We start from the raw sequence: 10,445 nt of genomic DNA, 5'->3' as shown, positions 1-10,445 counted from the left end.
CTATATTGGAATTATGATTTAATACTTACACATCTGAAGAAAGTTTTGTTTTGAACCCGCACAAGGTTGCAGGGTTTGGGGTAAAGGGAGAGGCGAGACAGAGTAGTAGATGGAAGATGAAAGGGAGGTGTGGAACGCGGAAATAGTCACCACCAGAACGAGGCTTGGAGCGCAGAAGGAGGCAAGAGAGGAGACACACTGGAGTAGTGGAAGAAAGAAGCTGCTGAATACCAGATTAACTAGTCAGGGGAGGGAGAGGAGAGAATCCAGAGAGAAGGTATTGTTACACGGCTGTATAAGAGAGCAGCAGGGGGTGTAATGATAAGGTACATGAATTGCCCAATTCTGCACACGTGTACCCCCTGTTCACCTGCTGTGACCTGGGATAATGGAAAGCTGCTCTGAGACCAGGGTGTTGTCCTGCTTTCAGACCCTGGGGGACAGAGAGCTAGGAGCTATGTGTGACACTTTACACAGCACCATACCTTACCAGTATCTGCAACCTGGCAGTAGTATGTCTGCATACAACTTAGAGGCTGGGTATACAGCAGCATTGCCATCAACACTCATTGCAGGCACTGTGCATAAGGAACTGCCACTTACTAAGGGCGTTCTGCATATGCCAGCATTGCCACCAACACTCATTGCAGGCACTATGCATAAGGAACTGCCACTTAATAAGGGCGCTCTGCATATGCCGGCATTGCCATTTACACATACTATAAGAGCTGTGCATACACCGGTATGTGCACTGCCTCTACATGCCAGAGTTGTCAACAGAGCAGTATTAGCATTGCAACTCACTACCGATACTGTGCATACACCAGCATTGCCATTTACATTGGGCACAGTGCATACACTAGCATTGCCACTGTCACTGCAAGCGCTGTACATACAGCAACATTGCCAATTACTGTGGACGCTGTGCATGCAGTAGGATTGCTACTGGCTTTCCTTAATATTACTGTTTATACAGCACTGCCATTTAATGCAGGTACTGTGCAAACACCAGCATCTGCACTGACACTTACTGTGGGCACTGTGCATACACCAGCATTGCCACTGCTATACCCTACGGGTGCTCTGCATACTGCAGCATTGGCACTCTTATTCACAATGATCACTGTGCATACACCAGCATTGCCATTGCAACTCCCAGTTCCTGATTTGCATACAGAATCATTAGCACTCCTATTCTTTGTGGATACTGTGCATACACCAGCATTGCCACTGTCATGCACTGTTGATACAGCAGCATTGGCACTGCATATACAGCAGGATTGGCACTGTCACAAAATATAGATGTCGTGCATACAGCAATATTGCAATTGCCACTTACTATGGGTGCATATACTGGTATTGCCACTGCCACTTGTCATGGGTGCTTTGTATACACCATCATGTGCACTACCACTGCCCATGGAGCTTTGTATACAGCAGCATTAGCACTGCCACTTACTGCAGACACCATGTATACATCAGAATTTGCACTGCCACTTGCTGCAGCCACTGTGCATACAGCAACAGTGTGATTGCCACATAGTGTAGGCACCATCAGCATTGTCAGTGCCATTTGCTGTGAGTGCGGTACATACACCAGCGTTGCCATTTCCACTCACTGTGGATACTCTGCATACATCAACATAGCCAATGCCACTTCCTGTGGTCACTACACATACAGTAGCATTGGCACTGCTGTTCACTGTCGGAACTGTGCATACATTATAATATGCACTGCTACTGTGGGGGCTGTACATACACCAGCATTGCTATTGTCCATAGTATTTGTCAATAGCGTTGCTGTTGAATATTACTGTGAGCGCTGTGCACACACTGGAATTGCTCCTGCCACATGCAGTGGGTACTGTGCATACCCTAGTATGTGCACTGCCTCTACCTGCTAGAGCTATTTATTCAGCAGTATTAGCACTGCCATTTGCTGCAGGTACTGTGCATACACCAGCATTTGCACGGACACTTACTGTGGGCACTGTGCATACACTCGCATTGCCTCTTCCATTCCCTGCGGGTGTTCTGCATACTGCAGCATTGGTTATGTCATTCACAGTGATCACTGTGCGCATGCCAGCATAGGCACGGTCTTTCACTGTGGGCTCTGTGCATACAATAGCATTGCCATTGCAACTCTTAGTGCGTGCTTTGCATACAGAAGCATTGGCACTCCCATTTTCTGTAGGCACTGTGCATACACTAACATTGCCACTGTTATGCACTGTGGGTGCTGTGCTTACAGCACCATTGGCACTGGAAACACTGTGTATACAGCAGGATTGGCACTATCACTCACTATATGTGTTGTGCATATAGCAATATTTCCATTGCCACTTACTATAAATGCATATACTGGTATTGCCACTTGCCATGGGTGATGTGCATACACCATCATGTGCACTGCCACTGCCCATGGAGCTGTGCATACAGCAGTATTCGCACTGCCACTTACTGCAGGCACCATATATACACCAGCATTTGCACTGCTACTTGCTGCAGTCACTGCACATACAGCAACAGTGTGCTTGCCACATAGTGAAGGCAATGTGCATACACCAGCATTGGCAGTGCCATTCACTGTGGGTGCTGTACATAGAACAGCGTTGCCATTTCTGCTCACTGTGGATGCTCTGCAATTCATACATCAACATTGCCAGTGCCACTTCCCGTGGTTGCTACACATAAAGCAGCATTGACACTGCTATTCACTGTAGTCACTGTGCATACAGCAACATTGCCATTGCCACTCACTAGGCACAGTGTATACTGCGGCATGTGTACTGCCACTCACTGTGAGTACCCTTTAGGTTACTCCCTCAGAAGCTTGAGATTATAAAGGTTTTCTGTTATTCATACTTTGATTTTTAGTCTTTTTTCGCACTGCTTTGGGTTCCTGCTTTAGCTGCTCTATTTCATCTAGGAGCTAGTTGTACTGCTTATATTAACCTGTCAGATACAAGTCTGTTCAAGAGTGTTTTCTCCTAAACCTATTGATATGTAACTCCCAGCACTCAAGTCCCTTGTTCTGGGCACCATGGATCCAGTTGCAGTGGCTTACCCAAATTGCTTCGCTTGTAACTGGAACTTGGTAAGGCATGACAACATGTGTTTGTTGTAAGATAATAGGGGATCCCTCTTATTAATTTTTTAGTGGCATTTATTGGTATGTTCAGTGACTCTTCTGTGAATTTAATAACAAGCCCCATAATAAAAAAAAGTCAGTTGGATTTGTTGTGGTATTAGGTGAAAATGTAAAAACCTTTTTTTAACCTTGCCAATGTGCCATAAAATAAAATGATTTTATCTCACTTTATCCTTTTGTTTGTTTCATTCTAGACCACCTTTTAACAATAGCAATGCTGTCTGTCTGGAATTTCTTGAAGCGTCATAAGAAAAAATTCTTCTTCTTTGGTGCATTTGCAGGAGGTAATTTTTTATTATCAGCTTAAATGCTAGTGTATGGTGCAGTGCAATTGTAAAAACAACAGCTACCCTCAACTTGTTTTTTATGTTGCTTTACTGCATGTATTGGCAGAAAAAAAAAAAAACTATAAAAAATTAAGATTTCTGTTGAACTAATAAAATAAATTGTGTGTATTACCTATGTAGCAGGATTTCCAAGCATTGGGCCTGATATGGGTCTGCCATTGTTACCGGTAATACCTTCAGCCCGTTTAAGCTAAATACCCAAGTGTGAAAGCTGAGACAATGACCATTCCGGCATCTTTGGTTTGTTTTGTTTATTTTATAATGGGGATGGGAGAAGGGAATGAGTGGGATACTACTCTGGCTTAACTAGGTATAACTGGGTCACATTGCAGAAAAATGCCTGTTAGCGCTGTCTTGACGCCAGCTGGATGCCGACCAATGCTTACTGGCGCTTGAAAAATGCTGTCCTGCTGAACTGTGCTAGAACTTGACTTGTAACCCTCTGATTAACTCAAAAGATCCTGGACTGTAGTGAAACTTGACTCTTGACACTCTGTTTAGCTCAAAAGTCCAGTAAACAGTTCCTTCCAGCCCTTCATTGACTGAGGTAGCTCTCTGTAACTGCTGGTGCTGCTGCAACTCTCAACACTGTACACTGCACGCTGTACACATTAACTCTTCAGGGCCCAACTGCTGGCACCCTCTTTACTCTTCAGGGTCCTCTCCCGAGGCACCCCCTCTACACTTCAGGGTCCTCTCTCTAGGCACCCTCTCTGACTCTTCAGGGTCACACTGGCACCCCCTTTACCGCTAGCTAATTCCTGGATCCCTTGGACCTTCATCGGAGCGGCCCCTCTCAGCTAGGCAGACCCCAGGGGCAGTTACAGTGCTCACGAACTTGGAATGCTTTCCTGCAACTGAACCCCTCTACTCCGCTGGACTTTGGCACACCGGATCCTCTCTGCAGCTCAGCTGAGCTCTCTGTCCCCTCAGGCAAGCCACCTGGGACACCCGATCCTTCTGACAGGAGGAGAGGCAGCCATACTCTCCCTCCTGGGACTCTGCTTCCCACCAAAGACGCTGCGTCATGCGCTCCCTTCAAACTTATGCCCACTCCCAGAATCCTGTGCGGCAGAATCTGCCTTTCTGGGGTAGATACAAGCCTGAATTTGCCACTGATTGGGTTTCCTCCACTGCCCAATGAGAACCCTCTCATTGAGCCAGTGGGGAAACTCCCCACCCTCAATAGCAACACCTTGGAGACATGACAGCCCAGCTGAAAATCATGGCCCTGCTGTTAGGCAACCAAGGCCCACTAAACTTTTGCCTAGCGTCTACCTTGTAGGGTGCTACATCTAGATTAGTGACATGGCTGCATTTATACTGTCAAAAGTCCCCATGTTTTTTGGCAGCACGTGTCCTTTAGACATTCACCTCCTCTGTATTTTATGTGATCCGTTTATTCATAGTAATGGCACTGACAATTGTTTCCAAAATGTCTTTTGCTATATAAAAATGTGTTTAATTTCTGTCCAGTACTTTTTAGCGAAGGCTGAACTTTGGGATTGGGGATTAATTTTTTCAGTTGATTTCATATATGCCAAGGCAATAGGGTATACCTATGTGTTGAAATATTGCCTGGCTGCTTTAATGCCTTCAGATACAAACGATTGAGTCCATGAGGTTGATCTACTAAAGCCAAAAAGGATGTTTACTTTGCAAGGGGATTTTCACTTAGTTTAGTGAATGTGGTGATAATTCATTTTGCAAAGAATACCCAATCATGTGCATTGAGAACAAAAAAAAAGTTTGCTTGCACATATTTAGATGATTAATAAACCAGTGTGTGTTATCCCACGCACCATTAACTTCTACGTGATAAGTGCTATCAGATGGCAGTGTGCTAATTGGGCCTAATTTGGACACTTTCACTTAGGTTTGTACTCACTTTTGTTGCCAGTGGTTTAGACATTAATGGCTGTGTGTTGAGTTATTTTGGGGGTACAGCAAATTTACACTGTTATACAAGCCATACACTCACTACTTTACATTGTAGCAAAGTGTCATTTCTTCAGTGCTGTCACATGAAAAGATATAATAAAATATTTACAAAAATTTGAGGGGTGTACTCACTTTTGTGAGATACTGTATATGTTGCCTGTGCCTCTCATAAATAAAAAAAAAAAAACAAAAAAAAAAAAAACAAATTAAACTTCACCGTGTGTAATACATATGCAATAAAAATCTATCAAAATAAATGAATTAGTAACATGATCAATTTCTTTCCTTCCTCCACTTTCCGCAATGGATATGCACTTTTCTGGGTAAGCCTCGTATGGCCCTTTTGGTCTGCAACCCTCTATCTTCCACCATTAACCTCATTAAAGACAAATGTACTCCCATGTTGTAGTATTTTAAAAAGCGGCCCTGCTGTATGCCTTTATATACCAGCGCATTATTTCTGTTTTAAATGGATGTGTGAATTACTTTAATAAATGTGGAAGTTTTAAAATATTACACCATGGGAGTCCATTTGTCCTAAATGAAGTTAACGGTGGAAAAAAAAGGATTGCAGACCAAAAGGGCCATACGAGGTATACCCAGAAAAGTGTATATCCATTGTGGAAAGCAGAGGAAGGAAGGAGACTACCTAGCAGAGAAGCCTGGATATATACCCCGGAAGGGGAAGGCACTTCTAGACCTGGGAAGAGGTCTATATTGGTGGTAAGCACAATGGTGAAAGGTGGTGGGAGTCGCAGCATACTAATGTCATTGAAGACTCACAAGGGTGAAGGATTAAAGAAGATTGGCACAAGGTGTACACCAATAAGAAAAGCTGTCATATGAGTGGAAGAGGAATGTGTCACATATGAATTGTGTGTTCACATATAAACTGTGTATTTTGCTTTCAAATGTGAAAAAATGTATCATGTCACTGAATAATTTATTTTGATTGATTTGCATTGCATATGTATACACACACTGAAGTTTTAATTCATTTTTTTTTTATGAAAGCAACAGCCAACATATACATAACATTTTATAATTAGATGATTGAAGTCTGCACAGATTCACCTTATTCACTAAGCTAATTGAAGATTCCCCTGCACAGAAAACAGCCTATTTACCTTTCCTAAATCCGCCCCCGCGTCTCTAACCCAATTGTGCCCAAACCAATGTTTTTGTATTCGCTAAGGTACAATGTTTTGTATTCACAGACATGCCAGTCCTTTCCCTTACTATTTTACAGACATTTGTGATTAGATTGACTTAAATAAAATAAAGACTAATACAATAAAAACTAATGGGTTGATTTACTAAAACTAGAGTGCAAAATCTGGCGCAGCTCTGCATAGAAACCAATCGGCTTCCAGGTTTTTTTTTTGTCAAAGCTTAACCTCCCTGGCCATCTGATTATGTACAGATTTCAGTGCTAAAAGCGGTACATTCTTTTACATGGAAATCTGTTGTTAAAACTCACCTTCCCCTGCGATCCCCCACCGTCCTCCTGCTGTTTGCTCGACTGATGCCGGCACCTGTCTTCCACTTCCCTTCCCTGCGAGCGTTGTGACCCAGGGGGGTGGGACCGGCGGCAGTTTAAAAAATGTAAGCACACTAAATTACATGATACAAAGCTGTGATCCTAACGGATTACACTGTATCATGCCATTTCACCACAGGATTTCACCTGGTGACTTTTCCAGTGCCCTGCCTGTGCTTTTCCAGTTCTTTGTGCCTGAAAAATTGAGAAATATGGCGTCCAAAAAGTGTTTTTTTGCGCAAAATCGCTTTTAGACAAACTGATAAACAGCGACAGTGAAACTGAGTTATTGAAGGACTGAGCTATAGCGATTCGTGGGAAAATTTGTCATCAGGTACAGAAAGTGACGACAGCGACTATTCTGATGTCTCTTTCTGGCACATGGCTCTGTTGGAAATTGTGAAGAATCATTTTATATACTTCCCAAATTCCACAAGCTATGTGCCAGAAAGACCAACAAGAAAAAAGTGCAGCGCTCAAATGGTCAATAAATATCTAAAAATCATTCATAAAAGATCATTCATAAAAGATCGCTGTAATACTTCTTAAAAATGAGGGAGGGAGGGGTTAAAACAGTCCAAGAAAGTCCAAGGGAAAAAGTGCACAGTGCTTGACAATATCCAGATACAAGGTGCTCACACTCAGTGCTAATATCCTCCACCAGTGGTTTTAGCCTCTCACCTGAAGGCTGAGAGTAAGCAGCCTTATTCAATAATCAGCATAGTCAAATCTCCACACTGGATCATCGGACCTTTTACATGTATCCCCTTCTCCCAAGTTCAGATGAAGATATTTCCCAGAAAAAGCAAGAGGCGGATCATAGCGTATTATGCATGTAATACCACATTTATTGAAAAACAATAAGACAGCCTCTTGCTTGATTCAGAAGGAAAAACAGCATTATCAGCAAACAAGACAAACAGAGCCACGCTCCGCTGACAGGGACTGCGGGTGACGTCACGATCTCCTCCCTCTTCCGCACGCGTTACGTCCGTGGGCGGGACTTCTTCAGCATATCTTGTTGGACTTTTTAAGGTTTTCTGTATTTTTACCTTGGTGTCAGCTGCTTTGTAATATTTGTTCTCTTGCTTGCGCTGATATATTTTTCTGCTATGTGCCAGAAAGAGACATCAGAATCATCGCTGTGATCACTTTCCGTACCTGATGACGACATTTTCCACTGATCGCTATCGCTCAGTTCTTCAAGTTACCCAGTTTGGCTGTCGCTGTTTTCCAGTTCTTCTAAAAGTGCTTTTGCGCAAAAAGAACGAAAAGCACAGGCAAGGCACCGCAAAAGTCACCAGGTGCAATCCTGTGCTGAAATGGCATGATACAGTGTAATCCGTTAGGATCACAGCTTTGTATCATGTCATTTGTGTTTTTACACTTTTGAATTTGCCGCCGGTTCCACCCCCTGCGTTGCAACGCTCGCAGGAGGGAACCGGAAGGCAAGTGCCGGCAATCGGCCATGCACAGAGTGGGGAGAGACTGTCAGGATGCCGGGGAGAATGCCGGGGAGGTTGGCAGGGGAGCGCAGGGAAGGCGAGTAACATTGTGGGGTAATCCTGAGTGTGGCTCGGGGGTTACCACTTTTGGTACTGAAAGTTAACCCCGGGAATACCGCTAGGGGTTTAATTGAACAAGCTGAAGTTAGAAGCTGATTGGCTGCCATGGACAGCTGCACCAGATTTTGCACTCTCCAGTTTCAGTAAATCAAACCCTAAATATTGAACAAATCCATTGTCGAATTTGTCTGTGCTCTAGATCAGCAATTGCCAACTAGTTATCCGTGGACCAATGATGGTCCACAAGGAAATTTTGGTGGTCCCCAGGAATTCTGCCACAAGTCAACATTTTTGAGGATTTATACCACCCAATGTTGTTTCCAGTGTTGTTCTCAAATCTCAATGTGTGCTGACAGTCAAAACTGTCAGCGCACATTGATACCTGATGCTTCCGCTGTAGTTCTAGCTCCTGTAAACTCCGAGAGAGGTGAGTGCAGATAGCAGGAGGTGAAGAAGGAGAGGACTTCCAATGGCAGTGCTGATCACAGGCTGTGGGAGGAAGCACGGAGCTCAAGCACGTGGGTGGATAAGGAAGTGAGATCCAATGATGATTCTGTGTAAGGCAGCAGTGTTGCAGAGACCTCGAGCATTGTGTGTATAAGACAGCAGTGTGATCCAGGGGGAGAGGGGCAAGGAGCCTGAGCATTGTTTGTATAAGGCATGTAAAATTCATGTTAGTGGTCCGAGGGATTCAAAAATGTGAGTTAAGTGGTCCATGAGGCCCGATAGGTTGTCGACCACTGCTCAAGACCAATTAAACCTTCTGTCTGAATTGGTGTTGGAAGTAAAACTGATTTGGGATACAGATTATTTTTTAACCAATTTTTTTTTGTTTAGTAAGTGATTTTGTTATACTGACAGATGTAATCTGAGACTGAGACCCATTTCACATCAGCAGAGCAATTGGGCCCGCCTGTCCGTTTTTCCAGCAGACCTGATCGGACCACCCATTGTTCTTTCTGGTCCGCTGACATCCGACTGCCCCATAGAGAACATCAGTCTGTGTCCGTCTGCATAGTGGCGCGGACACAGACCTGTCATCTGCCTGCTCAGCGGGGATTAACGGAGAGATCCCCCCCCCCCCCCACTGAGCAGGCAAATCCTGAATCACTCATGCATCTGATCATCAATGTTAACCACTTCCCGCAAACTGACATAGCCCTACGTCGGCTGCAAGAAGTGGTTCTGGAGCCACTCGGTTGTTACCTCAGCAAGCATAAGGGGACGCCCCCCTCCCGTCGCCTTCCGCGGCTCTGCCCGGGTCTCCTGGCCCATCGGGAGATCAGAGCAACCAGCTGGCACCTCCGCCGGCTGTTTGGCGTCCCTAACAAAGCCAGATTCGGCTTCGATCGGGTCTCTGATGATGTAACCCGGAAGCGGTGTTTATGACAACACATCCGGGTTACTCGGCGGTTAAAGGCGCCGAATTTAAAAAAGTGACAGTATTCAAAAATGCAGCTTTCGGCATTTTGAATACATTGAAGTGCAGTGGAGGGGTCTGGGGTCTTTTAGACCCCAGATCCATCCATAAAGAGTATCTGTGACTGCCTTTTGCTGTCACAAGGGATGTTTACATTGCTTGTGACTGCAATAAAAGCGATTCAATTTTTTTATTTTTTTTAAAAAAACCTGTGCTAAAATTAAAAAATTAAATAAAAAAAATTATTTTAAAGCTCCCCCATCGCCGAGAGCTTGCGCACAAAAGAAAACATATATGAAAGTCGCGCCCACAAATAAAAGCGCTGTTCAAACCACACATGTGAGGTATCGCCGCGGTCGCCAGAGTGAGAGCAATAATTAAAAAAGCAAAAAGGGCTACTCTGTAACTCTAAACTGGTAACCGTTAAAAAAATGTTAAAACGTTGACTATGGAGATTTTTATTGACCATAGTTTGTCA

At 44.1% G+C, this 10,445-nt stretch overlaps 1 protein-coding gene across 1 annotated transcript in view; it reads left to right on the top strand.

Annotated features, from left to right (window-relative positions):
• The first annotated feature begins 152 nt into the window (after window positions 1-152).
• The window catches only part of PEX3 (peroxisomal biogenesis factor 3), a 53,550-nt gene continuing 43,257 nt past the window's right edge, over window positions 153-10,445 (top strand). Inside the window, exons 1-2 of the mRNA XM_082249938.1 lie at window positions 153-277; window positions 3,352-3,438. Of these exons, the coding sequence (XP_082106064.1) occupies window positions 3,369-3,438 (70 nt within the window). The 5' untranslated portion in view covers window positions 153-277; window positions 3,352-3,368. The remainder of the gene's footprint in view (window positions 278-3,351; window positions 3,439-10,445) is intronic.

Source organism: Pelophylax lessonae, assembly GCF_965119305.1.
Source record: "Pelophylax lessonae genome assembly, chromosome: 3".
In the NCBI taxonomy this organism is placed as follows: domain Eukaryota; kingdom Metazoa; phylum Chordata; class Amphibia; order Anura; family Ranidae; genus Pelophylax; species Pelophylax lessonae.
The sequence above is the reverse complement of the archived record's forward strand: the minus strand, read 5'-3'. Positions and strand labels throughout refer to the sequence as shown.